The 24437-nt window shown below is 47.0% G+C and overlaps 1 protein-coding gene across 1 annotated transcript in view; it reads right to left on the bottom strand.

Moving 5' to 3' along the window:
- Polr1b (RNA polymerase I subunit Rpl135) overlaps positions 1-24437 on the bottom strand; it is a 65393-nt gene that overhangs the window by 22844 nt on the left and 18112 nt on the right. The window contains exons 8-18 of the mRNA XM_077698909.1: positions 23862-23960; positions 22575-22747; positions 17914-18060; positions 17476-17529; positions 14568-14685; positions 11968-12055; positions 11452-11694; positions 10252-10325; positions 7621-7824; positions 4482-4679; positions 3342-3449 (exon numbers count right to left, since the gene is read on the bottom strand). Of these exons, the coding sequence (XP_077555035.1) occupies positions 3342-3449; positions 4482-4679; positions 7621-7824; positions 10252-10325; positions 11452-11694; positions 11968-12055; positions 14568-14685; positions 17476-17529; positions 17914-18060; positions 22575-22747; positions 23862-23960 (1506 nt within the window). The remainder of the gene's footprint in view (positions 1-3341; positions 3450-4481; positions 4680-7620; positions 7825-10251; positions 10326-11451; positions 11695-11967; positions 12056-14567; positions 14686-17475; positions 17530-17913; positions 18061-22574; positions 22748-23861; positions 23961-24437) is intronic.

Here is a 24437-nt window from a genome sequence, read left to right as displayed (position 1 = left end):
AGCAAGAATCACTGATCCAAATGTGGTGATACTTGTACATGCAAGAAGTGCCCTACACTGCTTTTTAAAGTTTGCCACTGTCGGATGTCCTTCCGTAAGCGAAGTGGACTAATTTGAACTTTTGCTTTTTGCAACAACCCCTCATTTTTACGATCAGCCAGAAATCATGTCCCCATTTGTCACTATAAGCACTTGTAAATAGAGCTAGAAAAAAGGTACAATCCTGTCAGCTGACCAAGAAATAAAAATTAAAGCCGTTCCACTCAATATCAAAGCTGTCGGAAGTGCAAAGCAGTGATTCGCCATAATGGACTGTGGCGCCGTTATCCGCTCACTGCTACCACCGAACGCATTTCAAATTTCCTGCCTTTGCAGTGCTCGCATGCCCCCTGCCTGAAACAGGGCCAGCTGGAGTTCTGTTCTTTCTGTGCTTGCTTTTCCTCCCGGATGTGCCAGTGTTGCACTGCCACTTTTTTTCGCTTACTATCGTAAAAATCAACCCAACAGGCGTTCCTAACTAAATGAACGCGGGCACTTTCAGTTAATTACGTATATTTTGCCTCAAATGTACCTACAGTTTTCTTTGCACTAAACAACGGGCAGATGTACGACAAGCGCCAGCGGTTGACGACTTCCAAACGCTTATGACTATATAAACCGCTTGGCTCTCGAAGCCTCTGGGTTACGTCGCGACGACAGTGGCTACGACGGAACACCGTGCGGCTCTACTTGGGTCCAGCGAGCGAGCTACGACGACAAGGCAAGCCCTCAAAGTGCTCTGCACTTAAAAGCACATGTCAATACAAACACCAGATGCGGTGGACTTACTTCTGCAACGCTACACATTGCCCACTACAACTAGACACTTTGGATATCAGTTATCACTCTGAGACATTGTCAAGTGATATCAGGGCAGCACAACTTCCTTTTAGGCGAACATACCGTATGTACTTATGCAGGGGCCGTGACATGCCAGCATTAGGCTTAGCTTAATTAGAAAAAAAGAAAAAATTAAACACAGTCAAGTGTAGTGTACTGAGAAACTGCATTCGTACCAACATACAATACTTACAATGTGCCGGCCGACAGTAAGGCAGATGATGTTTGTATTTATTCGTGTCTTCTTGTGCTTCCAAATGACCGTTGCCTAAAGCCACACAATAACACAAGTGCTAGTTAATGCTCCTCAACAGCTCCATAGCAAAGTTTGAATGCCGTTTGCTTAGCTGGTAAGGCTTCTTCTTCAGTCCTAAGAAAAATGCACCAACCACTTCCCAAGTGCACCAACTGGTTGTAAATAAATTCAACTCAATTCAGAAGTAGTATTAGCGTTAAATGGACAGACAACCAATTTTCGAGGAGTAGATGCCCTCTAGCTCATACAAAAGCTAGCATTTTGTATACTAGGGTAACCGCAACGAATTTCCAAGTAAACTGGAGGAAAGAATTTTAGTTTTGCCCTAAAATTTCTGAGGTCTGAAGGTTGTGGGAACCAGGTCTGTCCCCATGTCTTGCTTAGAGCTAGTAGGCTGGCGCCGCCGCCGGGGCTACCGCCATAAGCGGCAAGGGCGCACTGAGTCTCGCGGGCTCTCGCGCAAGACATGACACGCCCTCCTCCGCCGGCCGACGCACCGACCTGCTCTTTCAGCCCGCGAGCACCCTCCTTCTCACCCTTCTCTCCCACGGAGGCATAAAACGGCACGCGGGGGCTTCTCTGAGGCCTTTTCCCCACGCACGGTCGAACCGCCCGGTCGCACTCAGAAACGTTCCGTTCCCCGACCACGAGGCAAGGCGAGTTTTTCCTCAGGAGACGAACCGAGCCGGTGGCCTACGACGGCTTATTGAGCTCCTCCGTCCAATCTCGGGACAGCCGCTCTCTTGTACATAGTGTACATTTGACCGACTGTAGAGCGAAGTGCACTTCATCAACTTTGCCTGCGACCGAGCTCGTCTTTGGCACCTTCCGGTGAGTCGATTGGACCCACAGCGGCGTCCCCACGATGCCACGTGGTGGATTGTGGCTCTGGTGCTCGTGTTCTGGCTAACTAGCCCGGTGATACAGCCCCTTTTTAACCACAAACCCCACAAGGTGGCACCATGTAGTGTCTAACTGTGACACTACCGTATGTGTCTACACAACTTCGTAGGTTTCAACACGTGATTCAAAAGCCACATAAAGGAATAAAAAAGGTCACGCATTATTGTTCTTTTGGCTGGGGACAAGTTTCTAAATACCTGTTTTCCTCTCACGTGCAGTTACAAGTATGTTGCCACACGACTGTTGTGGTTACCGGCATTCGTTTTGACGGGCCATGGCTGGTAGATGTAAAAATTCCTATTTCAGAAGTTCTAGGACTCTCAGCAAAGCCGTTTCGGGTTAAGCAGGGTTCGCACAGGCTTCAAAAGCAAAAATTCAAGGGTTTTCAAGGACTTTCAAGGACCAGAAAACACATTTTCAAGGTCCCAATCTAATGTTTTATCTGGGATTATTTATAGCTTTTTTAACACAATGCAACAGTCTTTTATTGCACAATAACTAAGCACAATATTGCACATTTAGATAGCCTCTAACAGGTGCATGACTGCTCCCCCAGCTTTTATTTCATGTTTGGTATTTAGAGGTTTTTTTGTGTTGTTTTGCTGAGGCTGTTTGATTTCAAAACTTCGGTAATGTTGCCTGCATCTCCTGCTTTGTCAGCAAGAGTATCAGTTGAAACTGAATCAGCAAGTGTTGCTGTAAGGCAGGACGAACTATGTACACGTCCACCATTTGCACGTAAAAGCAAACACAGATGGAGCGTATGAGGCACAGCAAACATGCAATGAGCAAACGTCCACAGACTTGGAAGATGCAAGATAGAGAACAGAAGCTGGCTTTCACTGGATTGTATTGTGACATGGATTGGATTGTGAAAAGCCTGCGCCCAATGTTGCCTCGTAATAATGAAAATCCACAAACTTTTTAAAATTTCAAGCAATACACTGCAGCTTGATTGTTACGTTTCTTTAGATTTGTTAACACCTAAAATTCACGACAAATGCTTTAAATTCTTGTGAAAAAACAGGGCCATTTATTCTCTCGATAAAAATCAAGGATATTTAAGGACCATTTAAAAATTCCAGGACTTTCCAGGCCTTGAAATTGACACTTCTGAATTCAAGGGTTTTCAAGGTTTTCAAGGACCTGTGCGAACCCTGGTTAAGGTGTTTTTTAAGTGATGCCTTTTCATTTGGGATGGAATATGTTCGACAAAAATTGGTTGTCTGTCCCTTTAAATTACTTATGCTCCAAAAAAGGAGACTCGTGGAGTGCAGGAGGTCCAGGAAAGTAGATAACCAACCTGACACTGGTACATGTTTCGGGGACTTTGGTTGAAGTCTGAGTAGGGGATCATGTTAGCCAGCACACTCAGCATGCTGGTCTGCCTCAGCTCCTGGTGAGTGGTGATCTGATAGAAAAAAGAAAATGCAGGTTTCACATCACACTCAGAGAAAAAGCTTGCAGCAGATGTACGAACAAATTTTCACTACTCAGAAGGGGATGGTCCCTCACCATTTAATTCTCGTTTGATCTTCTCTTGCTAGCCACCAACACAACTGGGGTCCCGTGTTCAGGAATGAAAGTCAAAAAGTAAACTGCAAGCCGATGGACGCAAGCAGTTTAAGCACACATCGGCACGCACTTGATTTCTTACGAGGAGTGAGTGAATGAGATTCCAAACAGCATGCCCTACCGTATTTACTCAAATCTAATGTGCACGTTTTTTCCGGAAAAATAGGTCCCAAAATCACATGCGCATTACAATCGAGTACAACTCAACACTACGGCGCCGTATCGCCATCGACGTTTCAAGATGGCCACTTGACTACTAAATGTGTAGACAGCGCCTCGTAGTGTTTGCCTTTGTTGTCTGCGTAGTCCTTTTTTGCGTACCTCTGTTCTTTCCGCCATGGAATTTCCCACTGCGAAGACATGCCAGGTTCCCCATGATGCTGCGTTTAAGTAATCTTGTGCGCGGAAAGCAATGGCAATCGGGCCGCGTCACGTGCGTTCAGTGTTCTGGACACTTGCGTGCGGGACTAACACAAACAGAAAGAGAAAATTTCCGCAAGCAAGGCGACACGGAAAGGGTTTAGTGGACCAAAGAGGGGGCGACATCCCCAAATAAAAGACCCGCTGGGGGAGTACTTGCAGCAGCAGTGAGTGGCTCCGACACCCATAACGATGGCGCCACCCCAGACCGTCGTCGTGGTGACTGTCTTGCCGGCAATAAGCGGCACATTTCATTTCGTGCCACCTTTGGAATAAACCTTGCTTGTTCCAAGTGAGAAAAAATTGGAATTTTGTATTAAATAATGAAAGTCTCGTGCGCGTTACAATCGAGGACATCGCATTTTTTGCCTTCATTGGACCGCAAAAAACGGGTGCGCGTTAGATTCGAGTAAATACGGTAATCCTAGTTAACCAATCTACCACTCACCCCCTCGTGCGCCTCCTCGGGCACCACGCAGATGCTGAGGTGCACCTGCTCAAAGGTGCCGATCCACTCGACCGTGTTGGTGGCCATGTTGAGGACGGGCCGCATCATGCGCGCCACCGTCGAGAAGAGGAACACCCCCGGGTACTGGGACGCCTGGCTCGTCTTGGGCACAAAGCCAATCTCCAGGGTCGGGGGCACCTGAGGTGCAGGTTCAAGGGCAGGGTCCAAAAACGGGGCTGAGGCCACAACTTACTGCAATGCAGCTGGAGAAAACTCACAGAGAGTAAAAGGAAAGCACAAGCAGGGCTACATGACGAGATATCACTGCACACATTCTCAGTACACCAGCACAGTAATACCTTGCTGGTTTGCAAAGGTCTACAGGGACCTGGAAGCCCTTTTGCTTGCCTCTCCCTTTCCCTGAACCATTCTTCTTTTCATTCAAGGCTAGAGCCCCTGACTTGTGACAAAGCATACTTATGTTCTTCAGCGAAATTTCAGGGAGAGAAATCAGGTACAGCCCGCTTCATATAAAAGCAGCTGTTCGGGACGAGAAATATCGGACAATACAGTGGAACCCCATTCCTACGTTTTTCATTGGACCGGAGAAAAAAGCCGCACCTGTGAGGAACACTATAAGAATGAATGAAAACAGTCTAGTTTTGACTTAATTTAAAACCCTTTATTTGTACATTACAGTGTAGACCGCTTATAACGTATGTCGCGGGAGCCACAAAAATCCGCACTATAACCGGTACCGCACTATAACCAAAACCTGCGCGAATTCAACCAAATCACCACCTACCTCTTAAGTCATCCTAAATTTTTTATCACCCAAACGCACAGCGCCTAAAAACGAAGGAAGGGTCTTTATTTCGTATTATTTTTAACATCAGCCGCTGCTGCCGGGTCTCACATATTGCAAAAGCGCGGTCTTACAAATGGCGAGTGCGGCTTTAACTTCCGTTGTGTTTGTGTTTTGAAAGACCATGGCTGCGTTTTTTGCGTCTATGAAGATGCCGCAGGACATGATAAGAAAGGCCAGCGGGTTTTTTTTTTTTTTACCCCCCCTTGTGTTCACGATGCCGAAGGCGGCTGCTTATCAGCGCAATGTACTGGTGGTGGAAATCTTCGCGCGGCTCGCTTGTTCGGGAAGAGCGGTGGCTTATCTGCTCAACGTTCTAAAGCGTGAACCGCATGGAGCGATTTCTCGCGAAAACGTGCAGCGCACGCCGCAGGCGCGGCGACGCCGGCGCGGATACAACTGACGTAATGTGTGCGGCGCGGTAAGAGGCGGCAACATGGCGTCGGCACTGGCCGTCAAGCGGTGCAGGCAGCTCCAGCGACCACTTTTAACCGCTCGCTGAAATGCCGCACGAGGCGCAAGCGAAGATGCTCATGCAAGAAAAGAGCTGATAATGTGACCGCAAAGTGGAATATAAACTGCCATCCACACTGCTTGTGAAAGCGCCCATCAAAAAATACCGCGGTGGTAAGCCTAAACTAAAGTCCCTTCATCTGATCGAGGGACTTTAGCCTAAACACCTCCTCTGGCGCGGCTAGCCAGCTCGGAGCGCTTCGAATCTCCCGCCATTAGGTGCGCGTCTTTCCATTGGTGCAAGTCGTCAGGCTCCTCCCACTGCCACGCGAAGAAGCCACCGCCAGCGCGGAATCGTAGACGCAAGCATGAAAAAAACGCACGCGCAATGCCGATGTGCACAATTCGTGTGCTGCGTGTCGCTATCTTCCGAGGTGCATCAAGCAAGGACAGCTGTGGTTATCACGTACGCGCGAACTAAAGGGTGCCTATTTTTTGCTTCTGTGTCGAAGTTAGAGGAGAGCAAGGGGTGCCCGCTGTGTCAGATGGCCAATTTCATCATTTCTCTTTTTCTTTTGCTACCCTAAAATGATGCCCCAGCTGCGCCGGTCGATGAGCAGACCCGCCGAAAAACCACACTATAAACGGTATTGTGCTTCGGCGAACCACATCGTAAGCGGTATGCTTATGAATTGAGTTCTATGGGAGGCAAACCGGTGGTCACAAAAACCCGCGTTATATCCGGTCCCGCACTATAAGCGGTTATGTTATAAATGGTCTACACAGTATTGCCTTTCAAAACCTAAAAAAAAGAATTAAAAATGGAGGGTTGCCGTTCACTCCGGCAGCGCGCAACTGCTTGAACCCCGTAAGAAGCGCCCTGTTAAGGTTACCATGCTCGGCGCCACAAGCCTGCTTAACATTTGGGCCAAACAGTGCCACATTATCTTCTATCTCAGCCCGCTTACAGGTGATTATTTTTAGTGCTGAGGGCAGTAGCTCTTTAGCAATGTTGACTGTGTTTCACGCTGCCTGCCCATCAACTGCTCCCAGAATGTCGAGCTTTTCATCCAGGGAAAGCACCTTCCACTTCCACACGCCATCAAGAAAGCACAACAAAGATAGCACTCATGACGACAACTGCAGGGCGATGCTAGAGTGCACGCGATAGCCCTTCATACAAAACGATAAATGGAGGTTATTAGCATCCCCTCTTAAAGGGGTGTAAACAGCTGAGCCACTAAGCCCTTCCCACAGATGGCCATCTAGTGGCGGTGATTCCAACTCGCATGCAGTTCCACGTAGCCACTTCCATTGTCAAGTCAGGCAAAGGCTTGTGAACATTTAAAATGGCAGTCAGCAATTGTTGCGTGTGTGGGTTTGGGGTGCCAGATTGCGATGTATTGTACAGGAACATTTGTATGGTTGCGATGCAACGGCAGGGATCCCAATGCATTGGACCCCATGGAAACTTTGACAAACCGGCATAACAGCCAGGAAAATGCAGCACGAAGTAACAACATGTTGGGATTCCACTGAACCAAGATGCAGTGGAAAAGGAAGCGCCCCATTTATATTGAGTCAGCAACAGGTAAAAACCCCTTTGCGTGTGATGGGGATGCCTTTATGGTACCTCCAGTGCAATGCCCACAGACAAACTACCAAAAGCTTAGAAGCGGCTTCTGCGTCGATGAAATAAAGTTTTAGAGGCTGCCACTCCCTGTGGATCTTGAATAAAATGATAAACGAAAAAAGTGTGTTGGGCTGTCTCGGCGCTCATCAAACAACGTGCTAAAGAAGGGAAACCAAAACTCGGCATGCCTTTTCCAGTCCGCAGGCCTTGAGTGTGCGAAGACTGGTCACCAGTGCCTCCACCTTGGCGTCCTCCACGTAGCCGAGGACACGGCCGTCAAGGACAACGACGTACGACTCGGCCAGGTTTGGCCTGATGCCATCCAGCGGTGCCATGCCCAGGCTGCCCAGGAGGGCAGGCAAGTGGCCCGTCGGATACTGCTGATTCACCATCTGCACTCACAACCACAGTAGTAGCCAGTTCATGAATTTATCAAGCCTTAGCCTGCAACCGCATTTGTTGACCTCTTGGAGTTGATTCACACAATGGCTGAACTAAGAGCTAAAACCGAGGTGATGTTAGATGGTAACGGAAGCTGTACAGCAACCAAGCACACATGAAATACTGTTCAGCAGGACCGTAATAAGCACCAAATTCCACCTGCACTGCTTCCAGTAGGCACAAATAGAGAAGCACATCCTACTGCCCACCTTGACTTGCTTCGTACCATTGTTGTGCTGGAAGGCTTTAGCCTGAAGCCTTCCAGCCTTACAAAGGCCCTTTGCATCATTACTGGATGCACTGTGGCAGTATTCCATCCTAGCTTATTTTCCAGCACACCAACTACAAAGTGAATGCAGTGCAGGCATAAAGTACTGTTATGAATCCGTACAAGATGCTTCGCCGTTGCCCTGGGCACACAAGATCCGCCGGCTACAGCCAAGTTTTACTCACTGCAGAAAAGTTCCCCGTGTGGCGGTGAAGCCAGCTCATCAGGAGCTTTCATGTTGGGACAGGCCGGAGCCTGGCTACCACTCTGGGCCTGTGAGTCCCGGCTACAGCCGTCGCGAGAACCAGTACAAACTGGCTCGAGCAAAGGCGTGTTCGAGCAAGCTTCCGGCAAATGGCGGCCGGCCGAAGTACTCCCGCCTTTTGCCTCCGCCTCTCTGGCACTGTGTGCACCGGCTTCTGGGGAAACCATCACAAGACCAGTGGGAGGTATTTTGTGCATTTGCACTTTTTGTCGCCATGCTCCACATGCTGAATGCCTGATGAAAGTTGGGAATTCTGAGCATTCATGCTTGCCCTTGCGCAAGCCAAAGGTGCGTCTTTAGGCTCCATGTAAAATGTTTCTCTGCCAATTCGAGTTGTCATGTTTTAAGCATGCCAGTGTTCTGCTACCTGCACCATCACTTTTATTCTATTCTTCGTGTAATAAACAACTTTAATTTGGTCTTCAGCTGTTCGTCATTAGAATGGAGGCACCTCACCTGCGAGCCACTCGCCAAACATGCTACTTTGACAAGACAGAAGATAGACCTATCATAGTCATGTGCCCTGGTCCTTGTAACAACACCCACATCTGTCAGCAATAACAATCACTAAAACGTTGCACTCTTCGTGTAATGTTTTAGTGACTCTATTCACATCTCCATGACAGTTGCTCAAACTATTTCAGGCTGCTTACAATCCCTTCATTACGGGGGGACACTGGTCCTAAAACAATTTTCTTTAATTTTCAAGTAATTTGTGTGAAACTTGTCAGTCTTGCTGCTCTTTCCCCCACTGATTTCAAATATGCCATTACTTTTTGCTCAAGATAATTAGCCATTTTTGGTCAAACAATAGACAAAACAGTGTTGGTCACAAAACTGTAATCTTTATAATTTCCAGTACTATGAACCCTGGTGAATGCAGTAATCGAAGCAGTTTTTTTTTTATGCATCACTTGGGACTAATTTTACAGCTCATTAAACTTCGGTGTTGGAAATGGGCATTCGAAATGGTTCCTTGAATTGGTTCCAAGCGATGCATCACAAAAACTGCTTCGATTATTGCATTCACCAGGGTTCATAGTACTGGAAATTATGAAGATTACAGTTTTACGACCAACACTGCTTTGTCTATTGTTTGACCAAAAATGGCTAATTATCTCTAATTATCTTCGGAACTAATTGACCGAGTGAAACAATAATTGGCATATTTGAAATCAGTGGGGAAAAAAGCAGCAAGACTGACAAGTTTCACAAAGTTTACTTGAAAATTAAAGTTGTTTTAAAACCACTGTTTTCCCTTAATGCACCCTGAAATCTCGGACCACTGCCTTTTTAGCAACCTTTCACCATAAACAAGGAGCTGCGCTGCCATGGCCCGTACTGCTGCCCAGTCTTGTTTAGCAATTTCTGAGCCTGCATACCGGCAACAAAGTACAGTTTTGCATATGAAGGGTGTTGAAAAAAGGTTCGAACCTCTGGAAAAGCACCGGCCGAGCAACTAACCCACGTCCTTACGAAAAAGATCCAGCCGACCAAAATAAGCCAAATGCAATCGATAACTCCGGAATTAAATTGTTCCAGCTGTTTTTGTTTACCAATCTACAAGTGACACATCCATACATACAGTCTACTGACTGTCTGGAAAGGCAGACAAAGCATTAAAACCCCAAATGCGTGCAAATACTAGAGCGATTGCAATGACATCAACTACAAAAACTGCTAACGTTACGAACATGCTCAGATAGACCTTAAAGCAGACTTTATTTCTGACAGTGACATCAAAACTGCACCCCCCTGCTTGCAAAATATTCCAAAACAGGTTCACGGCAACCCCCCAGTGCATGTACCAGTACAACAGTGGCGACTACAGTGAAGATCCATCACCTCAGCCAGCGCTGTCATATGGTTCAGCAGGCCACAGGGGGAACCGTCAGGAGTGTGGACAGGACAGAGGAAGCCTGTGCCAAGAAAAAAAAAGAAAAACCACACACAAGGAAACTTTGGACAGGGAAGAACAGAGAAATTTGTGCCCGCCTCAACACTGTCCTGAGTGCACACTGTAGGCGCTAGCACAAGTGGCTGCAGGTGCAGGTGCAGTGAACAGCAGACCCGGTGCACGTCAAAGTGTTTACTCTTTTCATATCTTGAAAAAATATGAAAAGAGTAAGAGTAAGGATGTACAGGGAAAAACGAAAGGATTTTTTTTTTTTTTTTTCACATCTTTTCATAGTGGAAAACTTGGCACAGCTTGCACTAGTGGTGCAAGGCTGGAGAACAAGCAAAGCTGATGCCCCTCTCCCTTGGTCGGATACCCAGCTGTTGCATCATCACCATAAGCAGGAGCCCACCAGGTCTACTGCAGGACAAGGCCCCTCCCGTCGACCTCAAGCCACTCAGTCCCGCACCGCTCGAGTCCATGCTTCGCCTCCGAATTCCCTTATTTCATCCCTCCATCGAGTAATTGGCCGGCCCTCTCAGCATAGGTGGTTATCACTGACAAATTTTGCTGTCAATGTCTTCGCTTGGCAACACTGGAAACAGCCACGAACATGGCCGAAGCGCCACGTACCTGGCGCAGCTTGTGCCATTGCACCCGCAAGCCGCAGAAAAAAAAAAAAAAACACTGCCGTGCGTCGTCTGGTCCGTTTCAATCCCGATTTTCAATGGTGGTGTGTGTCAACAGAGATGTTATTAATCGCGCTCACATTGGAGTCGAAGCATTACTTTGCGTTCGGTGGGGTAGAGTTTGGAACGTCCAACACAAATCATGTGCTTAGCACGGACAAGTACTGCCATCCCACAGAGCCCAACGTAACCAGTGACGGCGCACTCACATGATTGCCTGCATGCGTGCCACACCAGTGAATACAACCAATACTTTCTAGTGCATTTTGTTCTGTTTATTTGACCAGTCAACTGTAAATAATTGTACCTTTAACAACACTGCTGTTATGTGTTTGAAAGAACAACCTATAAGCAACACTTTCATGCATAGCAATGCAGTAGCTCAAGAGAAAAAAAAAGTTTTGCTAAAGCACTCAAAATTGGCCATTTTCCCGCCGTAATGAAAATCAATGGGCTCACCCCACGCCTCAGGCAGCAGCTTGCGCACGGTGGTGGTGCGCATTTCGGCGAAGAAGGCCCCCCTGTGGACGCAGCGGAAGTGGGACAGGTAGCGCCAGTAGTTGAGCTTCTCCGCTATCACCGTGGTGCCCGTGAACTGCATCAGGCCCAGCCCAGACTTGGTCACCACGTTGCCCGTGGCCAGGAAGTAGTTCATGGCCGACGTCACGTCCCACGCACCCGCCAGCGCACGGCTGAAGTTGGCTGGGGAGGAGGAGGAGAAATTAAAGCACTGACGACAACCCTGACGACAAGAATGTTTGATGATTGATTGTAGGGCTTAACGCGCCGATGCAGCGCAGGCTATGAGACGCACCGTAGTGGAGGGCTACGGATTAATTTTGACCACCAGGGGATGTTTAACGTGCGCCGAAATCTCGTACACACAGGCGTTTTTGCTTTTCGCCTCCATCAGCAAAGCGGCTGCCGCAGCCGGGAACCGAACTTGTGTCACAACAACAAGATTACTTCACTCACCAACACTGAGCTTGAAGGAAGAGCCCGTCGACTTTGCCTTCTTCTCAATGTTTTGCCTGATGGAGTACAGAAACCCAGACAGCTTCTCCTGCAATGCGAGCAGAAGGGGAAAAATCTTTTCTGAAAAGACTCGCCTCATTATCAGAGGCACTTTAATCCCCCCAAGGGCCCATAGACTCTGTGGGCTCTGCAAAGCTCTCACCACCGAACGAAAGCCTCCTCTGTTTCAACTCTAGATTTCCCCCACACCTCCTCCTCTTCTGGCAATACAAAAAGCAGGGTAAGTGCACACTGTTCTCGCTTTTCTGCCCAACTTTTGCAATTACGCAGAGTTTTTTGGCACGACACGAAAGCCACTATAAAAAGGCAAAGATGAGCAAGACTTGCATGAAAGGAAAGAAGCACAGGTACAAGAGGAACCAGCTCAACCTCCCTGATTTTTCTCACCCCGTGATGCCTTTGAGAGAGGAGTGGGTCAGGGAACAAACGCGTGTTAAGGACATATTAGTAGAAATTAAGAAGAAGAAATGGGCATGGGCCGGGCATGTAATATGAAGGCAAGGTAACCGTTGGTCATTAAGGGTAACAAAGTGGATCCCTAGAGAAGGCAAGCGTAGCAGGGGGCGGCAGAAAGTTAGATGGGCAGATGAGATCAAGAAGTTTGCGGGGATAAATTGGTCGCAGCACAGGACCGGGATAATTGGTGATCCATTGGAGAGGCCTTTGCCCTACAGTGGGCGTAGATAGGCTGGTGGTGATGAAATGAATGATGATGCCTTTCACTGTAATGCCTTTCAGTAGGTCTGCACTGATAATTACATCATCATGCACATCGTCCACACACAATTGACAATTGCACTGTGCCTGCCATTGTGTTAACCCTTAAAGCACTCCCACAAAAATTAATGCCAACACTGGCCCACTTTTTGCACTGTTTACTGAATCTGCTGGCTGCTCCCAAGTACAGCCCGAACATCAAAGCGGCATTTTTTTTATGTTCAGTGTGATCATTTGCAAAGAGTGTGCTGCAAACGCTGATTGAAACATATGGAAGTGGGTTTGCATGTGTACGTGGATGTAGTTGGAAACAGCAAAAATTTCCTTCATGTTTGAAAACATTGGTAGGGTAAACCAATTTTAGCACTGTAAAAAGCTTATAGTGGCACATACTGGCAAAGCAAAAATACTACTGCATGCTAAATAGTGGTCGTACAACTTCCAACCAGTCCCAATAACATTGGAGAGTCTGACTTGGGATTCAATATGACTACCGTATTTACACGATTGAAAGTCGACTCAAATGTAGGTCGACCCCCAAAAATTGCATCTTTCAAAAAAAAAAAAAAAAAAAGCGAGTGCCGCCTAGAAAATTGTATCACAAAGAGAAGCTTTTCCGTCAACCCACACGGCGGCTCTACCATCATCGATGCTCCCACAAGAGCCAAGCGCTCGCGGTATGCGCGGTAGATGTTAAAGAAGAAAAGCTTTTGTATAAGCACCCGGAATAAGCATGCGCTGTGGGTTGAATGGGAAGAACACATTCACTGCGAAATGACAACCATCGAAGCAACTGGCAGCGGCCACTGCCGCGCGATACCGAAGTACTGAACAATGTATACGATTTGGGCTACGTTAGCGCGGTGCATTTAATCAAGGGATTCGCTCATACTCATATAAAACGCTTTTTGACGCGTTTTTGCACGCGATTCGTGCGCGCCGGCGTTCCGCGGGCGACTTTTTCACGCCCGCGTCGACGATTCCGCGCGCGGCAGCTTCTACTGCTTTTAAGTTCTACCACGCGGCAGCGGGAAGAGCCTGACGATTTGCCCCAATGCCGGCTGGTGCCGCCGGAGATGTTTAGGCGTATCACGGTGGCGGATATTTGATTGGCGTTTTCCCTCGCGGCGCGGATAATGCTTTATAGTGTCATTTTCGACCACATTATCAGATCCCTTCCTGCACAAACGTCTTCGTTTGTGCCTTCAGTGATATCTTAGGGAGCAGTTAGAAGCGGTCGCTGGAGCTACGCGCACCTCTTCGCGGCTGGTGACGCCGCGATGTTGCCACCGCCGCCGTAGCTCACAGCATGCGCGTGGTATTTGCAGCAGCGTCATCGCGGCGCATTTTCGCGAGCAGAAAACGCCTCATACGGGGAACGAGGGTGCAAAGCTGTCCCCACTTCGTAACACCCCCAATTTCTCGTTTCTCTTGCCGTTACTAGCGGTAGACAGTTCGACTTCGACTCTAAGTCGACCCCCCGACATTGGATTGTCAAATTTGAAAAAAGGGTCGACCTACAATCGTGTAAATACGGTACCTTTAACTCAAACTATGTCTTAAGAGAGTGGTTACTAATGAGGGTTATCAGTGGCTAAGCTTTGTTACAATGTCCGAAATATTGCTTTGTTTAAGTCCCGTGTAAAAAGAAATACTCTCGGTTTTTTTGTTTACACTACATTGAGAAAGCAGAACAAGAAAAACTGCAAATATGCCTGGAAACAAAAATACCAACATCACACATGAAACTTAAGACACAGAAGCGTACCTACACCCTGCATAACCGAGCCTAGCTAGCCCGACACAAATGTATGCCACTGTACCTTGAGGACCATAAGGTAGAGGTGCCCGGCAAGCAGGACCTCATGGTTCATTGGGTTGTCAGGAGATTCAACTGCACACTCCCCTTTGGCAACAGCAAACAGCTTTCGTATCATCAGCCTTGACGAGAAAACAGATAGAAAAGAGCACCAGTCACATTGCACTGCTAAAGGAACACTAGAGGCTGAACGACTGGTTCTTTTAACTAAAAAATCACACATTTTCGAGCTTCTTTGGCTTTGCTTGGGCAAAAGAGAATGCTTGGTTTGTTCAGACATAATTAATAAGTAAAGCTGGCGTTTCTCCACCTTGTTTCCCCTCCGTATTTCCATTAGACAAAAGAGCACACCCCACATCATGAAGAAGGACCGCCTACAAAGTCATGCAATCAAGGGAGGCGTTGCTGCCGAGAACAAGGATCAAAAAATGCCTGCACGATTTCCTAGAATGCGACCAATGGCCAGACAAACGGCGTGGTCGATTGCACCCAGAGGTCGGCGAACTCACTCATGAGTCCACTCACTCAGACTCATTTGGACTCAAACTCACGCGTGAGTTTGAGTTTGAGTGAGCGCGAGGCTAGTGTGGCATGGTGAGTTTGAGCTTGAGTGAGTTTGAGCCGAGTGATCCCGACTGAGTTTGAGTCCGATTGAGTTTGAGTACGCCTGAGACCTAGTGAATTCTGAGTTCATTTTGAGTTCTGAGTACATTTTGAGTTTGAGTACATTTTGAGTTCTGAGTCCATTTTGAGTTCTGAGTCCATTTTGAGTTCTGAGTACATTTTGAGTTCTGATTACACTTTGAGTTTGAGTCCATTTTGAGTTCTGAGTCCATTTTGAGTTTGAGTCCATTTTGAGTTTGAGTCCATTTTGAGTTTGAGTCCATTTTGAGATTGAGTCCATTTTGAGTTTGAGTCCATTTTGAGTTCTGAGTACATTTTGAGTTCTGAGTACATTTTGAGTTCTGAGTACATTTTGAGTTTGAGTACATTTTGAGTTTGATCACATATTGAGTTTTGAGTGCATTTTGAGTTCTGAGTACATAGGAGTTTTGAGTCCATTTTGAGTTTGAGTACATATGAGTAGCCTAGCAGGCAACTATGGTTGGCTGTTAAGTATCATGCGTCACTGTGGGCTCGGAATTCAGGTTACCTGCGGGTACGGCACCAATCGCGATCTGCATGATCGGTTGGGAGGGAGGGGGTGTCTGATTGTTTTTAGTTTCTTGTTGAATTTTCATGGCCATATGCACTTGCTGTATACCTAATTTTCGCGGCAGGGCGCGTGAGTGATAATTGACTGATGAGGTCATAAAAAAGGGTTGTCTTAACTTTTCCTCCTGACATATAAACATGCTTTCTGGTTATAATTATGAGGATATAGCAAAAGGTATATAGCAAAATGTACACACTCACTCACTCACACTCACTCACACTCTCGCTCTCACTCACTCTCACTCTCACTCAACTCTCACTCACACTCAACTCACACTCACACTCTCACCCTCACTCACAATCTCACTCTCACTCACACCCACACTCACACACTCTCACTCACTCTCACTCAAACTCACACTCAAACTCACACTCACGCTCTCACTCCACTCACGCTCACACTCTCACTCTCACTCACTCACACTCACACTCAACTTACACTCACACTCACTCTCATTCACTCACACTCTCACTCTCAGTCACACACTCACACTCTCACTCTCACACTCACACTCTCACACTCACTCTCAGTCTCACTCTCACACTCTTACTCACACACTCACTGTCTCAATCTCTGTGAGGCCATTTGAGTTCTGAATTCATTTTGAGTTCTCAGCCCATTTTGAGTTCTGAGTTCATTTTGAGTTTTGAGTACATTTTGAGTTTTGAGTCCATTTTGAGTTTTGAGTACATTTTGAATTTGAGTACATTTTGAGTTTTGAGTACATTTTGAGTTTTGAGTTCACTTTGAGTTTGAGTACATTTTGAGTTTTGAGTCCATTTTGAGTTTTGAGTCCATTTTGAGTTTGAGTACATTTTGAGTTTTGAGTCCATTTTGAGTTTGAGTACACTTTGAGTTTGAGTACACTTTGAGTTTGAGTACATTTTGAGTGCTGAGTACATTTTGAGTTCTGAGTCCGAGTGAGTTCTGAGTTTTGCGCTCAATGTGAGTTTGAGTTTGAGTGAGCGCAGATGTGCTGCTCAGCATTGAGTCTGAGTTTGAGTGAGTGGTGATTCGAAAAAAAAAATTGTGAGCGAGTTTGAGAGAGCCGCGCCAACTTTGCCGAGGTGTGATTGCACCAGTAATCTCAGACGTCGGTCGCTGATTACTGTATGTAATATAAACAGCTACACCTATAACGCGACCATAGCTCTCGCGCACACCTGCTCAAATCTGTCGACGGTACCTGTACAACAAGGCAAAACATTTGGCAGAAACTGAAACAAATCTTACCACTGGGTGTAATGACAGAACCTGCTTAATGTTAAGAGCTAAAGTTTATGCCTTTACAAAGAACATGAGCTCAGCAGGAATTCCCACCAACATTTATTTCAAGCTCACATGTGCCTGCTTCCCCACTTGTGTCAGAAAAGTGTTTATATACAAGCTCCACCAGTCCCATTTCACCATTTCCGATCTGCGATGTCCCAAATCCTAGTGTGGGACACTTTTTAGGCTCTTGGACTTCTCTGCATTAATAAGCAACTGCTGCGACCCCAATTGGTACACGTATACCTGCATTCAAGGCATTTGAATCTACCATGGTACATGTATACCAGCATTCAAGGCATTTAAATCTGCCAATAAAGAGCAATTTGTGTCTACACTCCAGTGTGCCTTTAACCTTGGAATTGGCACTTCACAGGTACATATGAACATTCAATGCATGCTGAACGCCTCAAAGTGAAACACTCACAAGATCAGGTTGAATTTGTCGACGTTCGACTCCATGTGTACGCAAATGCAGTGCCTGGAAGTGCAGAAATGCATGCGTAAGGAGTCACGGGTGAAATAAAAGGGATCACGCATCTCTAGTGATACCTTGCAAGTGCAACAAATTGGTATTCAGCTCATTATTACAGCACGAATGGCGGAATCGGCAAGAGTAAGTGCAAGCACAGACAGGAGAACCCCAACAGCGCAGGTATCTTCTGCTGGGCTGTTCTGATGAGTGTGACACAACCCCCGCCATTGTTACTAGCTTGATTCTTTTACTGCCAGCAGGTAGGTAATGTATGTGCATGAGACCCAATGTTTGTACGTGAACAATCAGTGTCATCTATTCTGTTTAGTGTGCATCTGAGCTTCTCAGCAGTGCCTCGAGTGTCAGAGCATGACACGGAGTTCCCCTTACCTGAGCAGAAACATGGCGACCTGTTCATCACTGTACCACTCCGGCAGCCGCATGCAGATGCGGAACTTCTCCCCAATGTACGCCCGCACCTCACTCCTGGTCAGCAGGCCTTCGTTCTGCACCTGCCTCAACATGTTGATGATGCACCTGGAACGGGGGTAAACAGGTATCGTCGTGAAGACGAACACGACGTAATGTTTCAGAACTGGAGTTTGATGAAAGCAAAGTCGCGCTCCAAAATAAATTAACCAAAGTGCAGGCATCGAAGAAGCAGTCAACCAGATTGACGTGCGCAGCAGTGGTGGCCCTCAAACACACCGATTTGAAGCAATCCTTGGGGCTGACAAATATTTATTTTGGAGCACCTACACGCAGATTTCAGAGCTCTTTGGAGCAACTAAACATCAATTTTAGTCTGCTAGTGATGACAAAGGCCCCCTAACACTTAACAGTGGCCACCGTCATCCCAGAAAGTATTTGCTCGCTGCTCTGCCTCTGATTACAAACAAGGAAAAAAGGTTTGCCCAACCTTCCATTTATTTCAAGCGAGTGAATCAGCTGAGACGTTCTTTTTTACGTCTTGTGGAGTTTTTCATAGATAAATCTCAGTTTAGGTACATTTGTATTTCTTTTATGTCCCGTTATTTACATTTTATTAGGCTTCATTGCTGTTCTCTCTGTGATGTACAGAAAACGTATAATGAACAATGCAGAGGGGTGCTCGAACAAAAGGGCTCTGCAATTTATAAATGTCAAAATACAAGAAAATTAGGCCTTAGCTACACGTCCAACAGATATGAGATCATAGCACAGAAAGCCCGTAATTGAAAGATGTAGTATATGATTCATGATACTACAGTAGAATCTCGATGATACGAATCTCGCGGGACCGCGAAAAATATTCGTATCATCCGAAATTCGTATGAACCAACACAGACCAAAAAATTGAGCGCTGAAAAAAGTTTTCGTTTATTTCTTTTCTTGCCTTCGCGTGAACAAATCCGTGATTTTTTCTGCTTTTTTTAAACCCCCACGTCACAAAGCAGTCCTTTCTGGAGCGCGTGACGCTTCGCCTAGCTTCGCGCTTGGCTCCTCACTCCCGGTGTCCAAGCTCGCTACACGCCGCAACAGTCAAGCGTGAACCGCATGGTGCGTTTTTGCACGCGATTCGCACGCCTCGGCTTTGCGCGCGCTGTATTTTCACGGCCGCATTGACAATTTCGCGCCCGCGGTATCTCCTACCTCAGTCAGAAAAAGACGCTGACGACTTGCGAAACGATCGAGACAGCTCGCTGGCTCCGCCAGAGATGTTTAGGCTTAGCACTCCGGCAGATATTTTATGGGCGCTTTCACTAGCGGCGCGGATGGTGTTTTATAGTACCGTTTTCGCCAACGTTATCAGCTCCTTTACTGCACAAGAAACTTCGTGTCTGCCTTGAGCAGCATTTTAAAGAGCGGCTAGAAGCAATCGCTCAAGCGGCCGTGCCACTTCGCGGCCGAAGCCGCCGCCATGTTGCCGCCGCCGGCCGCGGCGCGCGCAGCGTGCGAGAGGTTTCGCGGCGCGCATGGGGCGTGCGGGGCGCGTTTTCGCGAGCAGAAAACAACAGCCCGGCCGTTTCTGGAGAAAGAAGAGTGACAAATGGGGAGAGAGAGTCGTCACTTGCTTGTTCGGCACTCGGGCGCCTCGCCGGCTCGTTCGTATCATCCGCCGGGCCGCGCAGGTCCGTTCGTAACAGCCGAAATTTTTCCCATTGCAAACAATGCAATTTTGCCGGGACTTTTCAGAAATTCGTATCATCCCGAAATTCGTATCACCCAGAATCGTATCATCGAGATTCTACTGTATGTTCACCGAGAAAACAAAAATTATTTACTTCTTGCCTCTATTCTCTAATGAAAATAACAACGACAGTAGACAACAAAAATAAAATAACGTAACGCAAACAGCAATGAAAGCTGAAAGTACATCAACGCTTCAAGCGATGCCTGCATTTTGATTATACATGGTGTATATACAACGTAAGCCCTCACTGCTGCTCGCCTACCCTTGGTAGATTAAATGTTACAGCACTTACACCCCTGTCAAACGTGCCTATTTAAAGGGACACTGAAGTTATTCGTAAACACTGTGGGATTACTAGCACAAATTGTAGTCCAGAGCCCCTGGGCCGTGTTTCAACCATTCTGAGCACGTTTACACAAATTTATTTACTAGAAAAATCAATTAAAAAATGCTGTCCTCCTCTCTGCATCCTCGCCCATTTTCTGTGGCGTTTTCGTGTGACGTCAGGAGGAGATGACTTGGCTTGGCTGCGCTACTGCATGGCTCGCTGACCTTCCGGCAGAGTCAGTCGGCCCAGCGTTTAGTCCGCCGGCGGGTCGTTGCAATTCGCTCGCTCAGTTGAAACTAAGCCACGACACATTTGTGAATGGAAGAATGTGCCTTTCTTTACTTTGTTAATTTGTACACTGTATCAAGCTCCAAGTCCAGGTCGCTCCACACAAGCGCTGCACAAGCGCACACGCGATGCTTTGCTGACTAGTACGCAAGTAGGAAAATGTCAGGCCACTTGAAGGCGGGAGAAGAGTCAGTGAAGTCAATATAGGTACTAAGGAAATAAAATCAACTGGAACTTTTACCGTACAGCGTAAAACTAGGGAGCAGGAGGCCCTTTTTTGGCACTGGGTGAACAAGCACAGCGGTCAGCAGCACGAGCACACATCTGCGAACACTTTTCAGTCTCAGAAATGCGATTGCTAGACGTGAGATATTGTGGAAATTTCCGGGACGCTTACTGCACGAGCGCTGCACTACAACAAATAGTCACCTAAGCTACTTGAAATGCTAAAACTAAATAATAGTGTAGACTGGTTATACATTATTTACCTTATATTTGAGACGCTGGCAGCGCTGGCCCGTGGCCGAGTGGGCTGGGGTGCTAGGTTGTTATTTTGAAAATCAGTGTCGAATCCCCGAGGGTATATATTTTTTTTTAAGTTGATTTCTCAGTTTTCGGCCAATGTTTTCTATACTGAGGTCACCATTTTTGGGCTATAACGTTCACTGCTCCACGACCGAGTTCGCAGAGCGCGCACAGACTGACACTGACGCACTAGCGAGTTCTCGTTGGCGTGCTATTGCCATAAGCACGGACAACTCGCGGGAAGTGGGCACAGACCAGAATCAGCAGACCCTTGGCCTGGTGCGAACACGCTTTTTACGATACAGGCATGAGTGAGGCAAGCTTCAAATATGGGGGAAAAGCGCATGGCATTTGAGCGCCTGCGGTGATGCGGAGGGCGTTCATCCACTGCATAGGCCTCGGCTAGTGATTGCTACGATTCCAAGCCGTCCTGGGAGGCTTATCTTAAGAATTTTACAGTCGACAACATGGCAGAAGCGCGGTATGACGATTATCAAGATATCGAGAATGCCCATCCAACGATAACGTCGGATGTCAAGCATGTTGTTTTACAGAACTGAAACCGAAACTGTTTGAATGCTAATCCTGGACATCGTCCAATCACGGTGCACCTCCTCCCGTCGTCACAGCCTTTTAGTTGGTGCGGCCACTGCAGTCCCGTGCATGGTAGTTTTCCTTCTTAGGGCTTCATAAAATAATTACAGACTTATCAACCAGATAAACGATAAAAATTGTGTTAATTTGAGCCAGTCTCCGCAGCGCAAGCAAAAACGGGACCACGACAAATTCACTTCAGTGTCCCTTTAAGTGCACATGGGCCGAGTGCACTCAATATCCCCAAAGGTCACTTTAGTTGCGCACTGCTAAACGACGAAATAAAGTGCCTTTGGCCGTGATGTCAGTCACGATACCTGGCGTAAATATTTGGCAAAATTACTTGAAATTCCACCTCTTTCTCACGAGAAACAATGTAAACACGTCACTGTGTTTACATTGTTCAACACTGCAATCGGCATCTCTCACAAGTCCACAAAAAATGCCATTGGGACTGCGACTGAACACCGGTGATCATACTCTCATTGTTATTCGTTGCGCAGCGAACCTCAGCAGCATTATCGTCAAGGGAAAATTATCAGAGCGTGGATTATAACCGAAAAGACTGAAACGAGAAAGCACCACAAAGCCACAAGAATCCACCTACGCGAACGCAGCAGAGAACGGCAGCCATGGAGCAACACCCCAGCAGGCGGCGCTGGAATGTCGTTGGGCGACGGATTATTTTCTTCTTTATTTTCACTGCTTCCGTTTTCGTAAAAATAAATCAACAATGCACTCATAATTAAATTTTAACATAATTTTTGGACATCTAAACGCTTGGACTTGTATGTTACTTTTCCCGATTTTTTACCTATGCGGCTGAGAGAACTGACTCGGCAAGCCGGCCCGGGTAAAGTGTGTTTGGGGAACACACTCAGCTTAAAGTGCGTTCGGTGGTAAGTATCATTCGCGTTTGCCAAGTTAGCTGCACCTGAATGACTTTTTAGCAGAGTGCACATTGTGGAAGTGCACTTAAACAGGCACATTTGACCGGGGTACTACTTCTCCCAAACAACAGCTCCCAAAGTGCCCAGAAATCTGAACAAGGAATGACAAAAGCGGGTACATGCGAGTAGCAAGCGAATGGAGGCAGCTCAACGAGAGTGATGGGGCCGGCCACTTTCAGGAGTTGGTGCGCACCCTTTGAAGAATGAGTCGTCCTCCTTGCCTGCTGTCAGCTCGCTGTAGATGTGGTGGTCGGTGACGTCGCACAGCGCCTTCAGTAGCATCATGACGGGCATGAAGAAGAGCTCCTTCATGTAGGAGAACATCACCTGGACCGTGCCGTTGGTCAGGTAGTGCAGCACCAGGTTCTGCACACGTGCGCACACGCACAGAAAAAAAAAAAAAAGACTTCACCAACAGTTTGAACAGGGGCATGCCTCGACATCTGCTACACACTGTTTTGGCCCCCACCCAAATGTAGCAACACACTTAGCAGAAGAATGAAATATGAGCCAAACTGGTCGTTCGTACACAAAAAAACGTGCAAAATGTGGCCTACTGCACAAATGGTGTTTCCGAGTCAGCTTGTACCCACGCAAAATGTGCCGTTCTCTATGTCATTCAATACAGCTACAGAAGTTCCCTTGTGACTAGATGAGTGACGTGATCATTTCCGTCACATGGAAGCGCCTTTTCTTCTATCAAAAAAAAATAATTAAAGCCGTTCCACTCAACGTGAAAGCTGTCGGAAGTGCAGAGCAGTGATTCACCATGATGGCCTGTAGCGCCATTATCCGCTCACTGCTATCACCCAATGCAATTCAACTTTGCCGCCTTCGCAGCGCTCGCATGCCCCCGTGCCTGAAACTGCACCAGCGGAAGTTCTGTTCTTTTTGTGCTTGCTTTTCCTCCGCATGTGTCGGCGTTGCACTGCCACTTTTTTTCGCTTACTATCGTAAAAACCAACCCAACAAGCGTTCCTAACTGAATGAACGCGGGCGCTGCCGGTTAATTACATATATTTTGCCTAAAATGTACCTGCAGTTTTCTTTGTGCTAAACAACGAGGAGATGTAGGACAGGCGCCAGCGGTTCACGACTTTATAACTATATAAACCGCTTCCCTTTCGAAGCTTCTGGGTTACACCACGACGACAGAACGCCATGAGGTTCTACTTTGGTGCAGCGAGCGAGCTACGACGACAAGGTTAAAATGCTCTGCACTAAAAAGGGTAACTCCCCTTCGACAGGTCACAAGTTTCCCAAAAGGCAGGTGGCCTTGGAATGAAATACGTTACAAACCATTGGTTGACTTTGAGTAAATGACCTGGGAATTCTTTCCACACAAAACTAACAAGCAATGCGTCTTTCACCATGCATGCAGACTCCCTCAATGAAAGCGTAGTCTTTCCTGCAATGACAAACACAGCAGGCCAAAGTAAAGGCCTCCCCTCTTTGAATGTCCCAGTGCAGCCCTGCTTACCGAGCCTGTCTGGTCAGGTTTCACCGAGCGCAGCGAGACGCCATACTCGGAGAACATTTTCCCCCTGTTCTTCCACGACGGACGCACCATGGCAATCGGCTGACCAGAAAGAGAGGAGGAAACGGAAAGCAGCGTCATTTTGCATCACCTGGAACTGACAGAAACCTAATCCACATTTTCAAACAAAGAAAAGCTGCTTGAAAAAAAATCTGAGGCAAATCAGCAGGATGAAATGAGAGCTATATCACACCTCCCAAGCTTTTATTTCGATGGGCAGTAGAATAAATGTTCGCACAATATAAAAAAACAACTTTTTTCCTCATTTTACGGCTAACGCTGCAACTGGGGGAAAAAAAAAAAAACAACTCAAGCAGTGAATTTCCCCCCCATATAATTGTTGCTGTGAGAGCTGTGTCCCCCTAAAATATCATTGCTGCAATACAAAGGCTGCGAATGCTAACCTGGAACTAACATCAAGAGTTAAAAGATACACCTGGCTATTACCCGAGATGGAATGTTCCCCACTGCCATCAAAACGGACCCGCTTTTCCAGTATTCAGACATCCTGGCACATTA

The sequence above is a fragment of the Haemaphysalis longicornis genome, unplaced genomic scaffold (assembly GCF_048455015.1).
Source record: "Haemaphysalis longicornis isolate Haplotype H1 unplaced genomic scaffold, Haemaphysalis longicornis Haplotype H1 scaffold_2, whole genome shotgun sequence".
In the NCBI taxonomy this organism is placed as follows: domain Eukaryota; kingdom Metazoa; phylum Arthropoda; class Arachnida; order Ixodida; family Ixodidae; genus Haemaphysalis; species Haemaphysalis longicornis.
The sequence above is the reverse complement of the archived record's forward strand: the minus strand, read 5'-3'. Positions and strand labels throughout refer to the sequence as shown.